This window comes from Leucoraja erinacea, chromosome 32 (assembly GCF_028641065.1).
Source record: "Leucoraja erinacea ecotype New England chromosome 32, Leri_hhj_1, whole genome shotgun sequence".
Taxonomy (NCBI): Eukaryota; Metazoa; Chordata; class Chondrichthyes; order Rajiformes; family Rajidae; genus Leucoraja; species Leucoraja erinaceus.
This window is the reverse complement of record NC_073408.1, coordinates 10715032-10741993: the sequence shown is the minus strand read 5'-3', so window position 1 is coordinate 10741993 and position 26962 is coordinate 10715032. Positions and strand designations below refer to the sequence as shown.

The 26962-nt window shown below is 42.7% G+C and overlaps 1 protein-coding gene and 1 long non-coding RNA gene across 6 annotated transcripts in view; one reads left to right on the top strand and one right to left on the bottom strand.

Annotated features, from left to right (window-relative positions):
• LOC129712360 (ubiquitin carboxyl-terminal hydrolase 2-like) overlaps window positions 1–26962 on the top strand; it is a 109215-nt gene that overhangs the window by 70852 nt on the left and 11401 nt on the right. For 4 of the 5 annotated variants that reach the window (XM_055660716.1, XM_055660713.1, XM_055660715.1 and 1 more), the window contains exon 3: window positions 26742–26792. In XM_055660716.1, coding sequence (XP_055516691.1) covers window positions 26742–26792 — 51 coding nt within the window. Of the gene's footprint in view, window positions 1–14722; window positions 15087–26741; window positions 26793–26962 lie in introns of those variants that run through there. The other variant, XM_055660717.1, reaches the window with a different exon arrangement.
• On the bottom strand, window positions 1347–12442 carry LOC129712361 (uncharacterized). Its single transcript, XR_008726043.1, has 3 exons — window positions 11615–12442; window positions 8007–8106; window positions 1347–3413 (listed from the first exon to the last, which is right to left on the bottom strand). It is a non-coding gene; the product is annotated as an uncharacterized LOC129712361 (long non-coding RNA).

Below are 26962 nucleotides of genomic sequence, written 5' to 3'. Positions count from 1 at the left end.
TAACTACCTTGCTAGATATTTTGCCTGTGTTGCCCAATACTCATAACGCATTTTCTCTGATCTGTGAACTTTAGATATTCTTAAAGTTATAATCTAACTTTAGATATTCTAAATAATATGCATGTATTAATTAGTGGTTTCAACTTTTAAGACAATATAATAGCCTTGTGGTCTTTATTCTGTTAACAGATTTTTAGTTTGAGATTTTTTAATGATTGAAATTCTCATTATTGATCCTGGCCTCACTGTAACTATGTAATCTAATAGTTGTATTATTTTCACAAAAATATTGTTTCCTAGCTAATTTATGTTTACCCCCTGTAATAACACTGGCCACTATTTTGTAGCCAAGGACTGACCCAGATAAGAATGATCAGTGACCCGATGTTGAGCGACTATAATCTCTTCGTTTCTACTAGCACTGTGGAGCAAATGTAAAGAAACATTATCCTAGTTTACAACCTGTGCTTAGAGTGGAGGGGAAGAGGGGCATTTGGGAGAAACTGCGTTGATAGGATTAAAATCGAAGACTCAAGTAGAGTTTAACCCCAGCCAAATGAGGGCTGTGTGTTGCATAAGATTATATATATAATTAGATGTTGTAAATCTGATGCACCTAAATTTAAGCATCCTATAAATGGTGCTTTAATCACCTTATCGCACTCTCTTTCTCTGTCTCTCGCTCTCACACACGCAGCATCTTGAGGTTTACTGTGTGACGTGTTACAAGATACACAGTGTGCATTTAAATTAAAATAAAAATCCGGATTGTTTGCATTAGTGTCGGTGCTGGCGTCAGCACGGTACACTCTTACACGAGTGAGGAATTTTCATTATTTTCTTTTTCCCTTTAGTATCATTCTGCTTGACCGTGACTTTGCAGACAGTCTTTCCAATGTACATTCAAGCCCATCTCGGCGGTGGAACTGGGGAACAGGCTTGTGGTCACAGTCCCCGACCCTCTCTCGCCTTCTCCCCGTTTCACAATCTCGTTTCTTGGCCTCTTGCATCCCCTGCCTGCCTTGCCTCTTCGCCCTCATTCTCCTTTCCCCACCATTCTTCTCCCCCCACCTGCATGTGTGTCGTCTCCTTTCTCCCACTCCCTTATCCCGCGTGTCCCCCCGCTGCTCCCACCCACCCTCGCCCCCTCTCTGAGGTTTTTAATGATCTGCGCCGCCGGTGCAGCAAAGCGCTTTGACAGTGGGCGACGCAGGGCAACAATCAGCGACGCTCTGTCGTCTAATGTCGTCGTTTCCTTGCTGTTGCTATTGGAAACTCTGACGGCAGTGGCAATGCGGGAGGTGGATCTGTCTGCCCGGAACGGGACATCACTGGACCGTCTGTAATCCACAAAGCCAAGTTCAAACCCTGCTTGGAAATAAAATGGTAAAATTAAAAGTGACCTTGAAACTGCCGCATTCTTGTTACATCCCAACTGAAGGAAACCTGTCCTCCTTCACAGGGCAGGCCTTTGTGACTCCGACCCCACATTCAAATTGTTATCGCTTAATTTCTCTTTGCTCTTGTTATAACTACCGGTTATATCAAGGAATATATGTCAGTCTTGCCAACAGTCCCAATATCCTGAGAATCTTATTTTTCAAGATGCTCCCCAAAACATAATACAAACTCGATTAACAATGAAGGTAAATGACATTTTTTGGCAATTTGTTAATTATCAGAATTTAGCTGATTTGGCCTTTCTCTCATCATGAGATTGCAGTTGGTGGATTTTTAAACCATTTCCCTGTGTTTTGTGTTGGCACTGTGAAATTCATACCAGGTCACAATCTAAGAAATGCCAACCTTACACCATAATGGGAGGGTCATCAAACCAAGGACTGCTCTGAGCAGCAACTGCAAGAGCATTATCAAACTTGTACTCCCTCTGTCCGATATTATACGGGAGGAGGAACCAGTGTATCATCTGAGTGCAGGTAACCAGAGATTCCTTGAGGAAAAAACTGGCATTTCGTTAGTATGTCACCTATTCAGCCAAGAAAGTAATTGAAGTGTAGTCAATGTTACAATGCAAAATGGAGAGACAAGGAATGGCTTCAATCTTGAGCAAAACACAAAGTGGGTCAGGTGGCATCTTTGGAGACAATGGTCAGGCGATGTTTCGGGTCTGGACTCTTCAGCATCTTGTGTTTTGGTTATAATGTGAGAAACCAAGCAGCCAATGTATACAGAGCAAGTTCTTAGTAAAAATAACGTCATCAATTACTCTAATGATAGATATTAGAGGAGGCATAGAAAGTAACTTGGATACTAGCAGAATTACCCATTTCTCATTGAATATGCCAAGGGATATTTTCCATTCATTTGATGACCTTGATTTAAAATCTAATTCAAAAGAGTGAACTTCAAGTAATATCTCGGTTCAGAATGACAGCCTCAATAGTAGGCTGGTATTCTTGAAGTATGAGTCCGAATCTTCTGCCACAGCCATATGGGTAAGAAGGAATGGAGTTTGCATGTTTCAGGGAACGATGCAACTAGTCTTTGTTAGATAATGGAACAAGAAATTATGTCATTATATTAAAAAAAAAGGTAAAACATTGTAGAGTCGGCAAATTAGAAGTAAAAGACAGTACTGGAAATGACAGCAAGTCAAGCGACCTGTGCAGAGAGAAAGCATTCATATTGTGGGTTGATGACCTTTTGTCAGAACTCATTTTCTGATTTTATTTAAAATCATTATTGATACTTTCTCCAGGGATGGGTGAAATCTGCCAGTCTTAAAAATGTAATTTAGCATAATATGCCACTGCAACTCGTAAAGTCAGCTAAAGCCTTAAACTTGCTTCCCTGCCACGTGGACATGACTGTCTGTGTTTTATTGTTTTCCAAGAGCATCATTTAAACAAAGGCATTTAACAAAAATATGTTGAGAATGTGTTCTACCAGTTATTCAACTAATCAGACATTGGCTTTGCTTGGCATCAGCTGGAACATTCTGCAAAATAACATACGAGATCGTTGACCTCAAAACTTTCAAGAGATAAGAACAGAAGCTCTTCTGGTTAACCCTTTCAGCTCCTGACACCTGACAATCTGACACATGTGTGAAGATGGGTTTCAATCCAAAATGTCACCGATTCCTTCTCTCCAGAGATGCTGCCTGTCCCGTTGAGTTACTCCAGGACTTTGTGTCTATCTTCAATTTAAACCAGCATCTGCAGTTCTTTCCTACACAATCACACACGTGCGACTGCCTATTATTAAGAATTGAATTCATGGTATTAAAGGCAATGAAAGTGTGTCCAACCCCAGATCTGCAAATGTAACTCCACCGAACTCTTGCTTCTTATTCTGCTCTTGAACTCTGGTTGATTGTTTCAGCAACAATGATTCACTGTCTTCTAACTCTTCTCCTCCTTTCCTTCATCCAAAGATATTACAGTTAAATGCTAGAAATAACATATTTAAATCATTAATAATTGTTTTGGTAAAGTGGAACATAATTCACAAGGGAAAGATAAATAGCACTAAATAGAATCTCTTGCAATGGATCAAGTAAAGTTTGTTCTATGGGATACTGGATGTTAATAGATAGATCAGTACCGTTGGGTTACAGGGTTAAAAAACAATTATTGTGCAGCCACTTTACTGTCTTCCTAGGTTAAACCTGAGCCTGTTGTTGCCTGTAGTTAATGTCCTTTTGGCCAGGGCTGTCATTTAGTCCCTTCATGCATTTGCCTTGCAAAGCAGTATGATGTAGAGGGAGGGCTTTATGGCCTCCTACAATTCACATGATGGGGGTGGTGGGATGGGTGAGCAGGGAAGTTCATCCACTCGCACACCTAGTGGGCTTGAAGATGTCAATGAGGAATTGCAAGCTGGAAGTTCAGTCTCCACTCCACAGGACTCTACGGAGGAGTATACGAACTCCGGATCTTCTGACTCGGAGGTGGGAATACTGTCTGCTGAATTACAGGCTGGCTTTGCTAAACAACCATTCACTACTCAGAGAGCACCCAGAGCCTTGCCACTGCCGCAGACCTGGTCAGGTACGTCATCGGATCCTGGGTATGGATCTTGGAGGCTTTTGTGGTGGAGTGGTGGTGCTCACAAGGCGAATGCCCTCCAAGCCAGTGTCAGATATTTAACTCTGTTCCGGCTCAAGAGCAACAGACCCTGAAGCAATCACCTGGCAGAGAGGAATTTCACCTCCAGGGCTCAAATGCTGAATTTCTCTCTCTCAGCAAATTGTTTTATTCCTTTATGGGCTTAATTATAAAATTTCCCTTTGTATGATAGTTTGCCAGTTCAATGGTCAGCAGTGTGCCAACCCATTTATGTTGCAATGGTAGTTAGGACTTTGGACATTCTAAAGAGTGGTGTTGTGCTTTATACTTAAATCCAGTCTCACTTATGTAATAGCTGCATACTTACAGGTGTCTCAGTCTTTGATTTTGTTGGTAAAGTGTTTAAATCCCACTTCAAAAGGCTGTAGAAACTAGTGTTGTTCATAGAGTAGAGAGGACTGAAAGCAGATTTGATAATGTTTCATGTTTTGCAGGATTTAGAAAAATAAATTAAGGATATCTAGCTCAAGTGGGTAAAGGGTTCATAAGCCAGGCACAACTTTAAGGTTACTAGCAAAACAAATTGAAAGAATATTATGAGAAACTTGCTTTTGCACAGGAGTGGATCATAATTTGTTATACAGTGCCCTCCATAATGTTTGGGACAAAGACCCATCATTTATTTATTTGCCTCTGTACTCCACAAGTTGAGATTTGTAATAGAAAACAATCACATGTGGTTAAAGTGCACATTGTCAGATTTTAATAAAGGTCATTTTTATACATTTTGGTTTCCCCATGTAGAAATTACAGCAGTGTTTATACATAGACCCCCATTTCAGGGCACCATAATGTTGGGGACACATGGCTTCACATGTATTTGTAATTGCTCAGGTGTGTTTAAATGCCTCCTTCATGCAGGTATAAGAGAGCTCTCAGCACCTAGTCTTTCCTCCAGTCTTTCCATCACCTTTGGAAACTTTTATTGCTGTTTATCAACATGAGGACCAAAGTTGTGCCAATGAAAGTCAAAGAAGCCATTATGAGACTGAGAAACAAGAATAAAACTGTTAGAGACATCAGCCAAACCTTAGGCTTACCAAAATCAACTGTTTGGAACATCATTATGAAGAAAGAGAGCACAGGTGAGCTTACTAATTGCAAAGGAACTGGCTGGTCAAGGAAGACCTTCACAGCTGAAGACAGAAGAATTATATCTATAATAAAGAACCCCCCCCCTCCCCCCCCACCCCCCCCCCCAAACATCTATTCAACAGATCAGAAACACTCTTCAAGGGTCAGGTATGGATTTGTCAATGACCACTGTCCGCAGAAGACTTCATGAACAGAAATACAGAGGCTACACAGCAAGATGCAAACCACTGGTTACCACAAAAATGTGATGGCCAGGTTACAGTTTACCAAGAAGTACTTACAGAGCAACCACATTTATCGAAAAAAGGTCTTGGGGACAGATGAAATGAAGATTAACTTACATCAGAGTGATGGCAAGAGCAAAGTATGGAGGACAGAAGGAACTGACAAGTTCCAAAGCATACCACCTCATCTGTGAAACATGGTGGTGGGGGTGTTATGGCCTGGGCATGTATGGCTGCTGAAGGTACTGGCTCACTTATCGTCATTGATGATACAACTGCTGATGGTAGTAGCGTAATGAATTCTGAAGTGTATAGACACATCCTATCTGCTCAAGTTCAAACAAATACTTCAAAACTCATTGGCCAGCGGTTCATTCTACAGCAAGATAATGATCCCAAACATACTGCTAAAGCAACAAAGGAGTTTTTCAAAGCTAAAAAATGGCCAATTCTTGAGTGGCCAAGTCAATCACCCGATCTGAACCCAATTGAGCATGCCTTTTATATGCTGAAGAGAAAACTGAAGGGGACTAGCCCCCAAAACAAACATAAGCTAAAGATAGCTACAATACAGGCCTGGCGGAGCATCACCAGAGAAGACACCCAGCAACTGGTGATGTCCATAAATCGCAGAATTCAAGCAGTCTTTGCATGCAAAGGATATGCAACAAAATACTAAACATGACTACTTTCATTTACATACCATTGCCGTGTCCCAAACATTATGGTGTCCCAAAATGGGGGGGGCTATGTTTCAACACTGCTGTAATTTTTACATGGTGAAACCAACATGTATAAAAATGGCCTTTATAAAAATCTGACAATCTGACTATACAGAAGCAAATAAATAAATTATGGGTCCTTGTCCCAAACATTATGGAGGGCACTGTATGGTACTTGAGAGTTGTTACTAATTCAGTAGTAGCTTTCAGAATAAAAATTAATAAATTGCAGGGAAATTGGGAATGACAGGGACCAATGCCTCTTTAAAAGAGCTTCTCCAGATTTAGTTGACTTATATACTGTACTTGGTGTTCAACAAATCCAGTCTTTTATTGCAGTGCTGTACCAAGATGTCATGCACTGTCACTAATACCCTGGTCACAATTTATTCCTTATCCATTATTATCAAAACAGATTATTTTGCTCATCACATTGCTGTTTATGGAATCTTATTTATTGCAAAATGGCTAACATTTCCAGTGTTAAAGCAGTAAGTTCAAGTACTTCAATGGTTATAGAGCGTTTGGGAAATCACAAGTTGTGATAGATACTGTGTGAAGCAAGCCCATTCTCTTTCCTCTATCGCCATGGTGTTTGGATAAACAAAATAATTTGTTTCCACAGCAAAGATTCTTGTTCGGTGAATTAATTGACCTTTCCCATGTTTATTAGTTATTGACCACTTAAAAAGGTTTCTCGTCAATTAAATCAATTCATACGATTAAGTCTACAGCTCCATATTGACATTTGTATGGCACATAAAACTCTCCTCAACCATCGTCATTTCACCCTAACAACAAATACTTTCTACCCTTTCACTCATGCATTTAGCTTTTCCTTAAGTGTTTTTTGGCCATTATTTTCAAATACACCAAGCAGTATTGAGTTCTTGTTTGTAATGTGGAAAGATTTCCCTGAAGCACCTAATTATTATTAACGATTCATTATTTATGGTCCCTGGTTATTGATTGTTTTGCAAGTGTAAGTAAAAATTTTATAACTACATTTCAAATCCTTTTATCATTTTAAAGAGCTCTCCTCATTCTCCTCCACCCCATTCATCACAGCCAGGTCTGTATTTTTAGTATTTCCTCTTGGAGATCCATTCTCTTCATCCATTATCTTTGTAAAAACATTCTCAATTTCTCTGAGTGTTTCCAATTGCTTTTTTGCATTATAACAAAAAAAAGAAGTACTGTGCCCTGTATCCCAGTTGTGGTCCAACAAAGTTTCTCTGTTAATTCAGTGTAATGTCTTTGCTTTTCATTTCTATCCTCATGGAACCAAAATCAATTTGTATACTATTTTCATGGCCTTATTAATATCTACTGTGACCTTTGGCCATTACTGTATCTGTGGCCACTATTTCTTTTAATTTCCTCTGCCAAATTTAGCCTTATTTTCTAAGGAAAACATGGCTCCCTTTATTCTTTTCCATCTCTTAACTTGCCTATATTGAAATTAAATCTCCAACAAAATGAATTCTGTAAGTATATTAGTCTTACTATATTTTGCTGCAATGAATCTTTCTATCAATTAGATACTCCCGTTAAGTGCTGTCTGCTGATTTTGAAAATGTAATTCAAATTCTTGAATCCAACTTATTTGTTTAATTACAAGATGTCTTTGAGCTGCTTTAGAAAGCATGGTGGGTAATAAGGCAAAATTGGCAAGCAACATAATTTCTAGGTTCCAGCTTTTGTCCTTGTGAATCTGTTCAAGTGCATTTTAAAATTGTACAGGTGGTATCATCGCTTCAAACCTATGGGTAAATCAGGTGGTAAATCAGGTAAACCAACTCCTTATTGGTTTGTGAATGTTAAGTTTGGATGGATCGAGGTTTGTGCATCATATCTCACATTGTCAAACTTACGTGAAGGGAAGTCACTCGGTTGAAGCACAAGGAAGGTTCAGCTGCTTATATGAAATGTGTCCCAACCTTGCCAGAGATCAACTGCCACTGCCACCTTCATCTTCAGAGATTGAGAAACAGCACAAATCATTAAACAGCACAATCATTTGATGAGTCACACTGCAACTATCTGCAAGAACTTAGTTGCAAAATAACTCCAAGAAGGACACAAAGTCCTGCAATAACTCAGCAGGTCAGGTAGCATCTCTGGAGAACATGGGTAGGTGATGTTTTGGGTCAGACCCTTCTTCCGACACGTTGTACATGTTCTCCAGAGATGCTACCCGACCTACTGAGTTACTCCGGCATTTAATATCCTTTTACTCCTATTAATCAACATCTGCAGTTCCTCGTGTTCTACAAGAATACTCCGCCTTCCCCTCCCACACAGACCATTCCTCTTGTTCTTTCCCCTTCTCTGCCTTTTTTCTTTATCATGAAATTTGTTTTAGATCCAATATTTTCCAGTTCTTCATTAACGTCATGACTAGAAGCGTTAATTTTTCAGATTGTTTCACAGTTGTTTATTGACCTGTGAGAATTTCCAGCACTTTCTGTTATTTTTACAAATTCTCTTTGACTGGAGAAACACGAGTAGGTAATTTAGCCTCAAAACTGTCACACTCTAAATTGGGCAAAGGAGCAAAGAATCTCTGGGTGCATTTTACATAGATTTACATGGCCGCACAAGATGGACAAAACGGTTTCCTGCTGTGCATCTTGCGGTAATTCGTTTAAATTGCTAGTACTTCAGCGCCCCCCCCCCCCCCCCCCCCCCCCCCCCCCCCCCCCCCCCCCACCAACAGGCCAACCAGACAACGCCAGCCAATCATACACAGTTTTGATGATTGACAGTCAGACTTATCAGAGCAGAAATGAGAAAGGGATTATTAATTTTGATTGCGTAAGGAGACAATTTTGGGTGATTACATGCGGTTCCATTTAAAAATAGACTAATTTTAAATGTCGAATTTGCAATATCAGCATTATTTCCATTATCCCAGTCATTATTTTGCTGTTTAATAATTCAGTCTCTTTTGCCACTGATTTTCCCTGTCCCTGGAAATCAGGCCCACTGTCTAACCTAAAGCCTTTCTTGGTAGTCAAACTCAAATGCCAAGTATCAATGCATTGTTTCACACAGGGGGCATTGCAGTTGACTCTGATCTTCTCTTTATGGGACATGCACACATGAACAATTGCAGCAATTATAGGTTGCTACTCAGGGCAAGAATCGTCCTCTCTAAATTTGCTGACGATATCACCGTCATTGAACAAATAGTGGGCAATGTGGGTTAAATCAGATTACAGGTGATCAATAATCTGGTTGAGTGGTGCTGGAACGACAATCTAGCAAGAACAAGGATCTGATTGTTTACTTCAGGAAAGGATAGCCGAGGTATCATGTCCTCATTGGTGGAATGGCGGGGGAGAGAGTCAAATTCTTCAAGTTCCTGGGCATATCCATCTGTGATTAGTTGTTCTGAGCCCAGTACATCGATTAAGTTACAAAGAAAAATCACCAACGCCTCTGCTTACTCAGAGTTTGGTAGAAATGTGGCATGTTGCTGAATACTCCAGCGGACTTCTACAGATGCGCAGTGGAAAACCAACCATCACACCCTCGTTTGGTATTTTGAATGCTCAAGAAAGGAGGCTGCAGAAAGTAGTACATATTGATCAGCCCATCGCAGATATTTACCTCCCCGCCATCAAAGGAATCTACAGGAAGTGCTAATATCATCAAAGACTCACACCACCTTGGCCACACTCTTATCTCACTACTACCATTGGGGAGAAGGTATAGGAGCCGAGAACCTTTGCTTCCAGGTTAAATAACAATTTCTTCTAATCAACCATTCAGCTCTCGAACCATCCTGCACCACTTAAACACAACCTTATCTCAGCACTGACAGCTATGGACTTTTGCACCACTCAAGGTTGCTCTATGTACTTTGGCTGCCACTATATCATAGTCTGGTTTATCTGGGATAGCTGATAACTTATTATATAATTATTTATTGTGCCTGGAGGACTGCAGCAAGTTGAAATTTCATTGATCCCAGTGCAGTTGACTCTTGACTCTGTTCCACAACTCATTGGCAACAGCCTAGGTTTGCTCCCCAATGGAACTAGTATCTGAACATAAGATCCAAACCTGGTGCTTCAGTGTGAGGCCATTTGTTGGTAGAGTCTGGAGGCGAGGTAGCATTTCTTGCGGCTCAACCATGGCCGTGCTGTGCACAAATAAAACTCCATACTGTAGATGTTAGAAATTGTTAACTGACAACAGATCATGCAGAAATGATCAGGCAGCATCCGTGAAAATGGCCAGCTCTGTCTTTTAAGTTCCAGCTACCAGAACTCACTCCTTAAAACGCAGGGAACTAAGTGACGAACATGCTAAGCTATTCCAGATTTTCTTACTGTTTATATGGTACTGATCTTCATCTTTTTGGTATTTACTGTCTGTGTTGAAATTAAAAAAAACTATTTCCCATGTCTGCATATTGTAAATTCAAATCCTGATCGAAATACTATCGCTAATCTCGTTATCTAGTCTGAATCTCATTCTGTAGAATGAAGAGAATGCTGTACTATCGGGTGGGGCTTTATTTATGGATGAGACCTTAAACTGAGATGCGGACTGCTTTCTACATTGCATATAAAGGATTGCATGAGCTATATTCCATAAAGGGGAAGAGAGCTTTCCCTAATACCTGGGTCAACATGTAGCCCCCAAGATAGTCATGGGATCCTGCTGTACGAGAATCAGCTGGCAAGTTTGAATCCATTTCACTGGTTGCAAACTGCTTTGAGATATGATAAGCTTGTGAGAGGCACCAATAAATGAACGTCTTCCTTTGTATTTCATAGAATGACCTTGTTGCTTGAATTCCAGCCCATGATATTGTCCCGTAACCTATTTGGCTGGCTTTACCTGGACCCAGCCTGCTGACACAGTCACTGCCTGCAAGCCCTCATTCCAGAGAGCAAACCGAAGTTGCTGGTTATTACCTGGAATAAGCTAGGAGAGAAGGCAAAGTTGGGGACACAGCATTTACTTTGGTCAAGGCTAGGATGCTTTCTCATTTTAAGTGTCTGACATTCAGAAACATTTCTAAACCATTCAATTTGATGTAAATAAATTAAAAAGATATTAAAATTAACATGTTTTACTAATCTACTAAACCATTTAGAAACCACTTAAAACCTAAACTGAAATAACAGAATTGGGGGGAAAAAAAATCTTATTTCATTGGCAAATCTTCTGCTTGAAATGATTCGTCTCCCGTATTACATCATGCCTGAAATAAGTGCTTAAAAACACTGGAAATGCTCACCATGTCAGGCAGCATCTGTGAAGAAAGAAACTGATTATGGTTCAGGACAGTGACCTACATTCGGATCTAGGAAAAGTTATAATTTAAACATGTGGGGTGGAAATGAAGGAGGAAAGTGGTATTTTATTCCTATAATCTACATAATTTCTATCACCTTCACGGCAGTGCCATCACCAGACACATTTTTCCCCTCCACTATCGGCATTTTACAGGTATCATTCCTACCTTGATTCCCTGGTTCACCTTTCCATCGCCACCGCACTCCCCTTCCTCTTCTCGTGCAACTGCAGGAAATGTACAACTTGCCCTTTTTAGCCCTTTCCCACCATTTGGGCATCTGAATGGTTCTTTCAAGTGGAGCAGTGATTCACTTGCACTTCCTCCACTTTAGAGTATTCCACTGTGTGCTCACAATGGTGATTCCTCTGCGTTAAAGAAACCAAACACAGATTGGATGATGGCCTTGCAGATACCTTGAAGTCTGCAGGGGTGACCTTGATCTTCCAGTTGCCTTTCACTTTAATTCCCTATCCCGCTCTGTCTGTGCTTCTGCCCAATTAGCGTTCCAGCAAAATCCAACATAATGTGGGAAACCACATGCCTTCATCCAACCTGTCATGTTTATACTACTACTGTTAGCTCTGTTGAAGGTCATCCACCTGCAGTATTAAGTCCATTCTTCTTGTTTGACGAGTGCTACCCATCCTGCTGGGCATCTCCAGCACCTTATTTCCCGATAGCCAGCAACAGTGGTATCTTGTCTTTCACTGTTCCCACAGTGTTTCTGTGTTTACATTCATCTATTTGCATTTCCTACGGATAGAACAGCTGCAATGAACAAACCTTCACTGTGCTTGCTGTGTGCACCATCACACTTTTGTTGTTCCATTACTCACAAGCATTTCATTTGTTCTCTCCACCCGTCCGCCTTATCCACAGCATAAATCTGTCCTGATTCCAAAATTTTCCGAGCAAAAACATCCACCCGAATTATTAAGTAAAAATAAGGAACTGCGTATGCTGGTTTACCAACGAAAGATACAAAGTGCTAGAGTAACTCAGTGGTTTCGGCAGCATCCCTGGAGAACATGGATAGGTGATGTTTTGGGTCAGGATAGGGATGTTTCGAGTCTGAAAAGGCTGAAAACTTGAAATGTTGACTGTCCATATTCTCCAGGAATGCTGCCTGACCCGCTGAAGTACTCCAGCATTTAGCATCCTTCCACCTGAAATGTTAACTCTGTTTCAGTATCCACAGATGCTGCCTGACTTGCATATTTGCAGCATTTTCTGGTTTATTTTGTATTTGTAACATCTGCAGTTGTTTTTGGTTTCCATTATAAGGTCCGACTTGGTGCTGAGGAACCCCAACATGCAGGGGACCCAACGTTGAACTCTGCCAGATACTCAGCAAAGGTGGGCAGTGACATAGAAACATAGAAAATAGGTGCAGGAGGAGGCCATTCGACCCTTCGAGCCTGCACCGCCATTCAATATGATCATGGCTGATCATCCAACTCAATATCCCCTACCTGCCTTCTCTCCATACCCCCTGATCCCTTTAGCCACAAGTGCCACATCTAACTCCCTCTTAAATATAGCCAATGAACTGGCCTCAACTACCTTCTGTGGCAGAGAATTCCAGAGATTCACCACTCTCTGTGTGAAAAGTATTTTTCTCATCTCGGTCCTAAAAGACTTCCCCCTTATCCTGAAACTATGACCCCTTGTTCTGGACTTCCCCAACATCGGGAACAATCTTCCTGCATCTAGCCTGTCCAACCCCTTAAGAATTTTGTAATTTTGTAACAAATGTGACAAATGTGACAGCATCTGTGATATCCCAGAGATATGTGGAACTGCCGGAACGCCAATCTGAATGGTGAAACATTTAGAACCAAATATAAACGTTGCACATGCTGACATAAAACCAAAAATGCAGGAGAGGGAAATAGAGTTGCCTTTTACGTTGCACAACTTTTAATTTGAATTTCTGGACTGGCATTTGAATCGCCACTTCATAGCAAAAATAGGTGCTGGAGTAGGCCATTTGGCCCTTCGTGCCAGCACCGCCATTCAATGTGATCATGGCTGATTATCCAAAATCAGTACCCTGTTCCTGCTTTCTCCCCATATCCTTTGATTCCGTTAACCCTAAGAGCTGTATCTAACTCTCATGAAAACATCCAGTGAATTGGCCCCCACTGTCTTCTGTGGCAGAGATTTCCACAGATTCACAACTCTCTGCGTGAAAATGTTTTTCTTCGTCTCAGTCCTAAATGACCTACCCCTTATTCTTAAATAGCAGGGCATTTATCTAAATACCCAAACATGGGATTGGTATAATAGGTCTGTAGCAACATGATGAGCCTATTACTGGATGTTCACCGACGCCGATGATCCAGCTTCACGGCAAGAGGGCCTGAAGACACCGGGCTGGCTGAGGAGGCCAGATATAGGCCCCGACCTCGGGTGGACTTCGAGGGGGAGAACCCACTCGTTTGGTGCCTTCCCTCACAGTGATTCTGCTGTGGGGGGACGTTTTGTTGATTTCGCAACTATTTCTGTGTCTTTTTTCTTTTCACAATGTTTCGTGACATCCATTGAGTAGGATTTATTGCAGTGATCTGTTCAGGAATTTAATCAATCTCTGTAAAGCACTTTGGTTCAAATACTGGTTTTGTTGAAAAGTGCTATATAAATAAATATTATTATTATTATTATTATTAAGGGCCTGATTCTGTGCTATACGACTGGACTATCGGCCGCATTCGGGAAGATCCCACTCGTTATTGGAATTAGGATTGGCCACGTTTTAGGACCGCAATATTCATCTGGTCACAATGTGTCGTGACATCCATTGAGTAGAATTAGTGTCAGGCAGGAACCGCAGATGCTGGTTTACCCCGAAGTTAGACACAAAATGCTGGAGTAACTCGGCGGGCCAGGCAGCATCTCTGGAGTAAAGGAATAGGAGATGTTTCGGGTGGAGACCCTTCTTCAAACTTATAATTAGTGGCCCCCCTGGCAATGTCACTGTTGATGGTGAGATTGGTTGTTGGTGGTGTGTTTGACATTGGAGGTTTAGTGCAGAATGAGGGGTAAAGCGAGACTGAGCTGGTGCTTGGGGTGAATGGTCACGGTCAGAGCTGGCGATTGGAGTGAGGGATAGGGCGGGCAAAACTGCGTCACTAAACTCGTCCTGACAGAATTGAAGCAATATATTTTATTCAGTTCTCGGTGTTGCAGTGTTTACTGGAATAATTCGGCTGTGTTGCGTGCTGTTGGGGTATTTGATTTATCATATTGAATTCCGAGGCAGCGCCGGGGTCGGGCGTGCATGCAGAGCAGATGGATTGGAGCCAAACTCCACCTCCCTCCCTCGCACACTGGCTACATCGGCACCTGACGTGGGAGGCCGGCTGGATATAACCTTGGATCCGGGCGGCTGCTCGCTCTTCGGAACCACCTCAGGGGGGAGTGTTGAGAGGCGCCAGGATTCAGGACGGGGGTGGCGATTCCTGTGCAGCGGCATTCGGTCGTGGTCATGCCCAGCATGCGGCAGTCTTATACGGTGACCATGCCCGAGGAGCCGGTCCTCAGCCTCTTCAGCAAGGAGATCCGCAGGAAGAGTCCCAGCGTCTCCGGCTCCATGCTCGTCTCCACCTTCGTGGGACTCCTCATCAACCAGGCGAAGGTAAGGGAGTTCTGGATAGCGGGCAGTGTGGAAGGGTGCCGGCTGCGGGATGAAAGTGTGTCCGGCGATAATGTCAGCACCCGGAGGTGATAGTGTGGGAGCCTTTTCACCTTAACTCGTGTTTTCTCCCCATTCCCAGTCACGCCTCCATAAAGAGACGTGGGGTCGTAGGTGCTCGGGGAAGGCAGGTGAAGTTCAGGGACACCTGACCCCAGTCGCTGGGAAGAACCTGTCAGTTGGCGCTGACACAGTTTCTATCCTTGGGGAGCTATGAAATGCTGGTCGACATTTCAGAAATTCTAAGCACCATTGCATCCATTTTCTGAGGCTGGATGGACTACATTAAAACCTCGTAACCTCGTAGGTTGGTCTTAGTCCCGTTATGCCTGTTTGTTCTCTGGTTCCACTCCCTTGCTACGATATTGTTTGTTTTTCCCCCCAATTCAAACATGTATCCACTATCTAACCAGCCTTTGAAATGGTATTTATTTCTCCCCCTCCCCCCCTCGAGGTGCTATATCCAGTGCCAGTGCACTGAAGCAAGCGGCTGACTTAACATAATCAATTGCACTTTCCTTATATAATTAACCCGGCCACCTTTGTCTGCGTTGGCTTGTCAATGAAGACTGTGGAAAATCATCCGTCATCCACCTCCAGAAGAGGAGGAGGTGGCAAGTGGGAATTCTGAGAGAAAGTGGCTTTCAGAAATGAAGCCAGTCTCTGCATCTGGTAGATAGATGTATACTCCCCCAATGTGGACTGGCAGGATACCTTTATCTGTGTTTAGCTCTTGTTGCTGTTGCTGCAGATCTTGTAGGCAGTAACAAATGATTGAGCCTGGTCTGATTTCCTAAGTGATGAGGGGACCTGGATTCTGTTGTCCATGCTCAGCTTGGCTTCACACTGCACCTGCCACTGACAGACCTGTGCCAAAAAGAGAGCGCCGCCTGATATGGCAATGATTACTGTGAGAGCAACCTAATAGTTTCTTAGCGCTTGGGACTTTGATTAATTGGTCCCAGGTTACATTTTAGTGATCCAGTGGGGGAATAAGCAGCTGGAAACAAATCAATACATGTTAGTGTCTGGGCTTGTATTATCTTCCTCGACATTCCTTTTTCCTGGCTTTATTTCTGCTCCCTCTCTTTCTCTAGCCCGTGTTCTCTGTAAAGACATATCTCTATCCATCACCCCATGACATTGACTATCAATGCAATGCATGTGCACTATATATTTCGAACTCCCTCTCTGTCCATCTCCTTTTTATTTGCTTCTGATGAATCCATCCATCTGTTGACTTGAAAGGGTCAAGCTGATGTTGTGAGTGAGTGGTGAAGCCCAGTCCAGATTAGCCCACGTCCAATTGCAATGGGCAGCCAGCCAGTGATGCCACTTTTATTACCAGGCTTGTTGCTAATAATTAATGCAAGTCAAGCAGCATTACCAAATTGGGATTGATCCAAGGTTTGTCCACTATTTTGTGTTACAAGTATTAGAATGAATGCACTTGTAGTTTTTCTCTCTCAATAGACACTGCCTGACCTGCTAAACATTTCCAGCGGAGATAGACACAAAAAGCTGGAGTTGTGGGCCTGTACCACTTAGGCGATTTTTTTTAGGCGACTGCCCGCGACTCGGACAATGGAATTCACTAAAGTCAACACTGGCGACAACCTATGTCACCTGGCGACAGCACCTACGAGAACCTACGACAACCCAAATTATTGCCACTGTCGACTGTAGTCACCTAAAAAATCACCCAAGTGGGACAGGCCCCATAACTCAGTGGGGCAGGCAGCATGTCTGCAGAGAAGGAATGGGTGATGTTTCGGGTCGAGACTCTTCTTCAGACTCATTTCCTGAAACATTTTCAGCATTGCTCTTTTAGTTTCAGATTTTAGAAACAGGGTTGGTCCTGTATTTCACAGTTTTGACATGCCCCCCTTTTCTCGCATCTTACTTCACTCAATTCATTAATCAGATGGCTCTGTAAAAACATTGGGATCATCTCAGCAGCCCTGACCTCACCTTGTAACAGATTCTCACTTGGTCCACCCCTACTTCACTCTCACTGCAACTTAAAACATCCACTGACTTGGCCTCCACAGCCTTCTGTGGCAAAGAAATCCTGTCATAAAGATCTGATATCAGAAATGAAGTATAGTTTAAACAAAAATGTTGGTGGAACTCAGTATGTCAGTCGGGTAGCTTCTGGGGAGGGAATTGGCCCACTGGCTTCCACCAGCACCTTGTGTTTTGCTCAAGATTCTAGCACATGTAGACTCTTGCATCTCCAAAAAATGTTAACCCTTTGTGGGAACTTGTATTCTGGTTGCCAAGTTTCTCTACATTCCCCTACACTCACTACAAACTGAGCAATTTCATCAGCAGATCCTATCAGTGGCTGTCAAATCCCGTGATGGTACAGCTGGATTCCTTGGCAGGGTTAGTGTACACATTTCTGAAATAACTCTGATCTGGTGGATGAATTTAGGAGCCTGTGTGTATTCTGCTGGTGTGTGCACTGAATTGGATGCCCTCCTCTTCCTCCTTCATCCTCTCTTCACATGCATCCGTACTGACCTTAAGTCAAACATGCATTCAAACCATCTGCCCACTGTGTCGGCTTTGAATGAGTTACAAGTCCCCTACACTCCTTCAGCTAGCCTGCCTGTGAGAAAGCTGTGGCCATGCTGATGTGTCCAACAAGGGATGATGCCTGGCATGATAAAGGTTACTATGAGACCCAAGAGCTTGGAACCTGCAATAATTGGTCACTGGTTACAATGCAGGGTGCCATCTTAGGCCATATGACCCTGCTCTCTGAAGGGACTAAGTCTAGTGAGTTTCAGATCTACATATGATTTACACTCTTGGATTTCAGCCTATGGTGATTCTCAGAGTGCAGACAAGTGCACACCTCAATTGTAAACCCCAGAATTTAAAAACTGAAGCTTCCAGCTGTGATGAATAGTCTTCAACCTGAAAGACTAACTCTGATTTGCTTTCCACGGATGCTGCTTGACTTGCTGAGTGTTTCCAGCATTTTCGTTTCTACTGCAGGTATAAGCTGACCCACCTTCATCCTCCTCTTCTATATTCGGCACACCAGCAAATCCTATAATATAATATGAAGCATCCTCTGAGACTGATAATTTGTGGGGTTGATTAAATGTGTAAATCTGTACCTTTCCCTCTTCTATAAGAAATAGGAAACATAACTGATTCAATCTCCTGACATTACTAGGAGCAAAACCTGAGGCTACTTATGGCTGGTGATCTTGTTCCCTGAGAAACCCAAGGGATGCTTTGTGTGAACAACATACCTCTGCTCACCATACCACACCAGTGTACTCTCCACGTGTGACAACACCTGGGGAGGCATTTGGGTAAATATGTTGTCTGGTTGCTCTTCTTGGAGTCATCCCAATTTAGATCACTGATAACAGAATTAAATATGCTGTTAACTACTATACTATACTAAATTAACTACTAGAGGGTGTTTTAAAAAATATATATAATTTGAAATTTCTTGGCGACTGTCCTTGTAATAACGAAATAGTGTTTGGAGCTCATATCTGGGTTTCGTCAGTTCCCATCAATTCAAAGGAAGCACATTCGTTCCAAAGGCCAACCGCATTGTGCAGATGTGCGCAGCCACTGGTCTAGCTTTGCCCTGCGGCAGAGGCACTGTGTCAGCACACATTCCCATCCCGGCGGGGGAGTGGGCGCTGGGGGCTGCGGTTAACGTAGACAGGTGCTTGATAGTCGACCTGGACATGATGGTCCGAAGGGGCTGTTTCTTTGCTGTTTGATACTTGAGGTGTTATTACAAAGCACCAGATCTCTCTCCTGCAACTCCATTATCGTTGCTGGACACAAATGCTGGAGAAACTCAGCGGGTGAGTCAGCATCTATGGGGCGAAGGAAATAGGCGACGTTTCGAGTCGAAACCCTTCTTCAGACTGGTGAAACTCCATTATCGTTGCACCTATTCCTTTTCTCCAGAGTTGCTGCCTGACCCCCCTGAGTTACTCCAACGTTTTATGTCCATCTTCGGTGTAAACCAGCATCTGCAGTTTTTTCCTACTCTTTACCTTATTTTTAGCCCTGAAGGGCTGATGCCGGAGGAATTCAGTCCTTTGGTGAGGAATTCACTTGCAAGGAAAGTGTCCCTCTAATCTCGTATTCATTCACCTTGACTGTGTGCGTTTCTCTCTATTTTGCTTCGAACCGCGAGCCACATGTAGAATTAGGGACGTTTTTTTTTAAATCAGAGGTCAGACTATCGTTGAGAGAATGGAAACTAATGGCAGAATAATCGGGGTGCACTTGATAAGAGATTAAACGGTCCCGACCACAGACCAGGGAATAACAGAGCCGTCCCGTTGCGCGTCACGTTGGTGTATTGGTGCCAGTCGGAGGCAGCGGTGTCGTGTCAAAGGCTCGGGGACGTCATTGCAGCCGCTGTCATCTTATCCACGGATCGAAGCTGTGCTTCTATTCTCAGCGGCGCCGCACTCCTCAGATTATCTCGGTGGCTATTTGTGATCTGCTTGGCCTGGTTACCGGCGTGTGCCTCCCACCCGTGCAGCGGCAGTGGGTAAATCAGCTTCGTCAGTCCGGATCTGAACCGTGTCCTGATCACAAATGCTGGAGAAACCACAGCGGGCGAGGCAGCATCTATGGAGCGAAGGAATAGGTGACGTTTCGGGTCGAGGCCCTTCTTCTGACACCCGCTGGGTTTCTCCAGCATTTTTGTCTACCTTCGATTTTTCCAGCATCTGCAGTTCTTTCTTAAACGTGTATGATCACAGCTCCCGTGGGTCTGCCTGGACCCCTGTCGCGCCCCCACAGTTGACACAAGCTTCTCGGTCTCGCTGGGCTGCTGCTGGCTGTGGGGAGAGACAAGCCAGTGATTTACCATAATCAATGTGATGGTTCTGTTTAACAGTCAAGTCGCCATGGGAGCTTGTAACTGAAGCAGAAGCTGACCTCAGTCAAATATCAAACGGCTTTTCCTCTAAATTGTTCCTGCTATATATGACTTACCAGTGTGCATTTAAGTAGTTAACAAAATACATATTTTTTGTCTTATCATGAATGATATGGCTACCACGAGCAAGATTTGCAGTGAATAGCAGAGATGCAATGTAAGGGAAGCTAATGAACACTCAAGATTGAGGGAAACTGGTTAGGGTGGGAGGAGAGTGTTTCAGGGAAAGTTGATTTTCAGCTGTAATCAGGCCAACTAAATGTTCCTCTCATCAGCTAGAATGTGGCCCTGACCTCCCATTTATCTAATTGGAGACGATAGAACTATCTTTACCGGACTTTATCATGCATTAAATGCTTTATCCTTTATCTGTGCACTTGATAGTAATCATGTCTTATGGATAGCAGGCAAACAAAAAGCTTTTCACTGTAGCTCGGTACACATGACAATTATAAACTAAACCAAGATGTACAAAGAATAAACACCAGCAGAGGCAGGAATGGATATTTACAAAAGAGTTTCATGACCAGGAAAAACGACACATAAAGGTGGCAAATTTAGGATAATCCCTTCTTGTGCGGCGTAAAGAACAATAACAAGGGCATCACACATTGGCATCAGAGGGAGAGACCATTCCGGGATGAGCAAAGTAAAAAGGGACAGCAGGAAATCTGATAGTGAAGGTTACCTGGACAGTAACCTAGAGACAGTGGGGAGCTAGAGTGATCAGCAGGACCATTTGTTCAAAGAGCAATGGGTCGAAGGAAACAGCGCAGCAATTGCTGTGAATATTCAACAGATCAGGCAGCATCTGTGGGAAGAGAAACAAAGTTAAAGAATCCTTCGATTGAACATTTAGAAAAAGTTTGCTTTAACTTGCTGAGAGGTGGGGAGCGAACAGAGACAATGTTGTGAAAGTGGGGACAAGGTGGTCAATTGCTTCACTGTTGTCCGGTTAATAGGTGAAAGGGCAAACAAACAAAAAGACATACTGGAACCTTGAGATGTAGGGTAGAGTCCCTGGAGATCTAAAAGAAAAGGGAATGCTGGAAATAATCGTATTGATAAATCAGCTGAAAAAGGGTGTCTATTGGAGGCTAGATGTAGAATCCTGATGTTGGAGAAAAAATGGGTGCACCATTTGACATATGATCTGAAGGCCAACACAAAGCATACTCTGTACTGGAACTCTGGTTCTGTAGCTGTCCTGTGAATATTGGCTCTCTGGCTCTCAGTCAGCAGTGTCAGACTTTATTTTATGCTGTGGAGTGGGTTTTAAACCTAAGTTTCAACTCAGAAGACTATATGCTTGTTATGACTTGCTTTATTGTATGTTCATATAGTCAGTGGCTCTTCTAGTAATAGGCTACATGAATAGCCCTGTATATTTGAGTATAAAGGACACTTCAATGTGAAGTGTTTGAGGCAAGTCTGTTATTGTGTCAGTGAGCGTCATAGTGAAGTTTTAACCTGTGATAAACTACATCGGATGGCTTTCCATTACATGCTAAAGACTCCTCAATGTGCGGAGAAGCCGGATTGTGTGCAAAGTAGAGAATTTCAGCAGGTGGTCTCACACAGTCCATGAATGCTGGGCAGAGGCTCCAATAACCAGTTGCGCTGTGGTGAGCTGCGGGACTGTTTGTACCATCGCCCAGTGGGGAATTGCCTCAGCGCAGAGGGAGAAGAGGGAAGAGACTGCAGCCCTAAGATTTTTGCCTCCACCACAGTGAGGAGGTGTTTGGAGGACTCACTGTGGTGGATGTTAATTTGTGTTTATTGTTGTTTATTATTGTATCATTGTATGTATGACTGCAGGCACGAAATTTCGTTCAGACCGTAAGGTCTGAATGACAATAATGGAAATTCAATTCAATTCAATTCAAGATAACCACGTGCCAGAAACAGATTTTGGGGCAAACCAATCGAACAGTTAACTGGAAAAGTTCAGTTATATCCCCCATTATGTACCTTCCAAGCTCAAATTGATCCACAAGGTTTAGAATGCAAGGTCTATCATTGGTTTATTAACTATATTGTAAAACAAGGAAATTGATACTTTTTTTAGTTTTTATTTCCAATGGAAATACATGTAAGTATTATTTGGTTTGGATAAAAGGTAATTGACCTGAATCAGTCTGAAGCAGGGTCCCAATCCGAAACGTTACCTATCCATGTTCTTCAGGGATGCTGCCTGGCCCACTGAGTTAGTCCAACACTTTGTTTCTCCTTTTGGCTTGAAACGTTAACTATATCCTCTCCCTATAGATAGATGTGATCGGCCGTGCATCTCCACCCTTTTTCATTTTTATTGTAGATTTCCAGGATCCACGCTGTGTTGTAAACAAAATGGAATTGACTGCTTGTTGGGTCATTCATTCCAAATCATTTCACTGCTGGTGACTATCTATCAGCAGTAGTAGTTTGCTTCCCTTGCTACAGATATCCGGACATAGTTCTGGTTTGACATGACACTATTAGATCTGATTTTGCAGGGTAGTTGCCCAGCTGTTCACATGGTGCTCTGTGTCCAGAGGCAAAGATCAGGGTTTACCCCAATGAAGGCACATAGATAAGCTTAAACTGATATGGCACAGATAATGGATCACATCAATCAAGTCACATGGATCAGCTTCAACTGATATCCTTGTCACAGAGGTTTCTGTCATAAACTCCATGTCCCAGGTTAGTGAAAATCTCAGCTGAACCTTCATAGTCCTGACTGGTTCACAAATGAACAAGTACCCATAGTATGTAGGAAGGCACTGCAGATGTTGGTTTATACCGAGGATAGACACAAAATGCTGGAGCATCTCTGGAGAAAAGGAATAGGTGACATTTCTGGTTGGAATGCCTACTTTGAAGGGAGTTCTTTCTGTAACACCCTCTCTCACTTTCTCCCTCTGTGATTCCTACTGTTCTCCGGCTCTACGACCAGGTTTTAACCCCGACCCATTAACCACAGCCATGAGTCTGAAGAAGGGTTCCAACCTGAAACTCCGTCTATTCCTCTTCTCCAGAGATGCTGCCTGACCTGCTGAGTTACTCCAGCATTTTGTGTCTAAATAACATAAGTGTTTACATTGTCAACTCGTGCTCGAAACCAACCTGCTGACTCGGGATCCATCGGGCTTGAATCAGGAATGGGCTAGTTTGAACTGAGACCAAGTTAATTGGGTTTGGAACAGGACATACCTGGAGTGGGAGCAGTGTTGTTGAAGCCATGGTTCAGATGGGATTTAGTTGGCCAGAGTCCTTGCAACTGATCTCCAAGCAAACGTTTCCTATTGTATTTTCTGTGTGTGGGGGAGAATTGGGCTTGGTCACCATGTTCACATTGTCAAGCAATATTTCAGAACCTTTTGTTCAGAGAATGGTCAATACGCCAGGCAATTTATACAGTTTATTTTACTTTGGAGAGGGCACGGGGAATTGCAGGGTTACTCCCCGGGTAGTTTGGTAACAGAGGGTTTTGTTAATGGAATTAAATAGCAGCATGGAAAGTCATGACATGGAATTATAGTGTAGGGAAGCAGAAATAATTATCCCCATTCATAGAACAAATGTAAAAGGAATTTCAAAATCCAGGACAAGGGGTCACAGCTTAAGGATAAGGGGGAAATCCTTTAAAACCGAGATGAGAAAAACTTTTTTCACACAGAGTGGTGAATCTCTGGAACTCTCTGCCACAGAGGGTAGTTGAGGCCAGTTCATTGGCTATATTTAAGAGGGAGTTAGATGTGGCTAAGAGGATCAGAGGGTATGGAGAGAAGGCAGGTACGGGATACTGAGTTGGATGATCAGCCATGATCATATTGAATGGCGGTGCAGGCTCGAAGGGCCGAATGGCCTACTCCTGCACCTAATTTCTATGTTTCTAAAATCTGTTTGGTCCTTTGTTCCCAGTCCATTGATCCCCATTCCTAGAATTACTGATTATATCTCGTGATTTTTCAAAAATTTAAAGTCAGCATTGATAAACCAGCTCGGAGCCTTGGTAACTTGATTGGTCAGAATGAATGGTGCAAGGTTAAATTCACAACTTGCAGACTGTCACATGTTCAAATCACGCGTGGCACTTCAGTAAACGGACTCTACTAACGGGTGGATCATCTAGCACAGCTCACTCTTTCTTCATAGTCACAGTCAGATTTATTCGTCACGTGCAGAGTAGAGTACAGTGAAATAAACTTGCCTCTTAGTCTGGGGGTCATGGGGCCCTTGTCCCACTCCAGAGTTTGGAACATGGTCTTGCCCGGCATTCTTCCCGCAACAAATATTAATGGATGTTTGTTGATTCTCAAAGCACATAAAATAGCAACAAAATGTCGTTATAGGACTTCAAAAGTAATTTGTATGATCCGTCTGATGAAGGTCTCGCCCCGAAACGTCGTCTATTCCTTTTCTTCAGAGAAGCTGCCTGACCCGCTGCGTTACTCCACCATTTGGGGTGAATCCGCATCTGCAGTCCCTTCTTGCACATGATTTGTGTGGGTATTTCTCCCAGACTGGATCAGTGGTCTCACTGTCTTGTATTTGGATGCTTGTTCTTTGTGGGCAGTCCTTCAGGTTTGAGGATGACTTGCCTCTACTTTGCTACAGTGGTTTCTGACGTGGTTAATGTGACCAGTGCAGAAACTGCAGATTCTTCCACACACAAGGTGGGAGATATCTGTAAGGGAGCCTGGGAAGGCAGGGGTTGTGTGTGCTCTCAATGTAGTGCCATGCTGCATCTGAATTCCATCCCCAAAGCTCCTTCTCCACTTTGAACAGTTAGGGGCCGAAAATCCATAGGAGTCAGTGGGGATATCATATTCTTTCAAGCAAGTTTTGAGCACATCCTTGAATCTTTTGCTCTGACAATGTGGTAATCCCTTCCAAATAGAATTTTGGCCCGAAACGTTGCCTATTTCCTTCGCTCCGTAGATGCTGCCGCACCCGCTGAGTTTCTCCAGCACTTTTGTCTACCTTCCAAATGGAGATTGGGTTTGTTTCATGTGTCTGGTGTTGGCCATATATGACATGAGACTGACCAAGTGCAACCTGAGCCTCAAGGTATAGGTTGACCTGGAATAGGACATTGAGGTTGGTCTGCTTATCATTCCGCATGGTGGTATTTTCAAATATTTTGTGGTCCCAGCTTTAGGGAGTCCAGGTCACAGAAACATAGAGGACAGGGATGGGTGTGTGGTGTGGGGTTACACATGAGTCATAAGGTCATAAATGATAGGAGTAGAATTATGTCATTTGGCCCATCAAGTCTACTCCGCCATTCAATCATGACTGGTCTATCTCTCCCTCCTATCGATTGCAAAATATGCCAAGGACACTATGGTGGGCCTTGTTTCTATTGATCCATGTGAGCCACTAACTAACTTGTTTATATCAAGATTCTTCATTGAATGTGGGCAGCAGCTGTGGGAACTGGGTAGTGTGATTATGGCTAGATTTTGGACAGCGTGCAAAGACAAGCTTTACACTGTTCATGCTTAATCCAGCCTTGGTAAAGATGGATTAAACATGATCTACCCCAATGCTCAAACTACAATCAATTAAAACAAAAAAATATTCACAGTACATAGTTGAATGCTTTTTGGATGAATCCCCCACACATGAGATGAATTGTAATATTTCCTAAGTGATTTTTTCTTGTTTGGAAACATATCTGGCAAGAATAGTTTATTGATAAAATTATTTTTGTTTGTAATTAACTTCAATGACATTCCTGATGATGTTGTGAATTGTTTAAGGCCTAGCAATTGATGGCATTGTTTTATGTTACTGCCATTCTAAGGCTCCTTTCTTTTGTTGCATATAATAATTACCAGATGGAGAACTAGGTTATTTTAGAAGTTGCCACAACTTGAAGGAATGAGTTGGGGAAAGAAGTTGTGGAGGAATTAATTTACTTCCTGGAATGTAGAAGACTGAGGGATAATCTTATAGGGGTATATATAATCACGAGGGCATGGATCGGGTGCATGCACACGGTATTTTTCCCAGAGTAGGGGCATGAAGAACTTGAGGCATCGATTAAGGTGAGAGAGGAATAATTTAATAGGAATCTGGAGGTGGGGGGGGGGCAACTTTTTCACACAGAGGGTGAAATACATATGGAACGAGATGCCAAAGGATGAGGTTGAGGCAAGCACAATGACATGACTTCAAAGACATTTGGACATTGATGGTTGCTTAGTCGAGATGAATCTTGCCACTCATGTGTTGTACCAACCCCCTTCTCACCAGGGAACTCATACCCCAGAGATTGGTGGGACCTGTTGCAACCCATGAAGAATCTGTACATGTGGTACTTGTATCCCAGGGAGAATTGGTAATCAAGAGCTTAGGTGAGGGAAAGAGGGAATTTTCTTTTGATTAAAAACTAAACGTTCAGCTTCATGTCGGGTTAATAAGTATCCATGTCAGAACATGTTTAATTGGCTTTCTTTTGTTATGTGCAAGGATGTGAGAACATTGAGTGCTGGGATTACTGGCATTACTGTTTACACCAACTGTGCTTAAGGTGTTTGTTCCACCCTTATGTTTTTCCCCTACTAATGAATTCAAAGCCCAATTGGACTCCCATCTGTGAGACTATTATTTGTCGGAAAATTAAAAATCTCCAATTTAATCTTTTTTTCCCGATTTTTGTTTTACAGAATTCTAAAACCAACCAGGGGCTTGTGGGACTTCGGAATCTGGGCAACACTGTAAGTTTTATTTTCAGTTGGAAAAAGATTAACTTGATTCTGGATAATCCCCAGAAGTTGGCACTCATTTAGGAATGTGTTTTGCAGTTATTTTAATTGATTTGAAGGGGAGCTCAGTTGGGGTGCAGTATAAAGGCTAATTCTTGGAAAGTCCAAGCCACTCTTGGAGA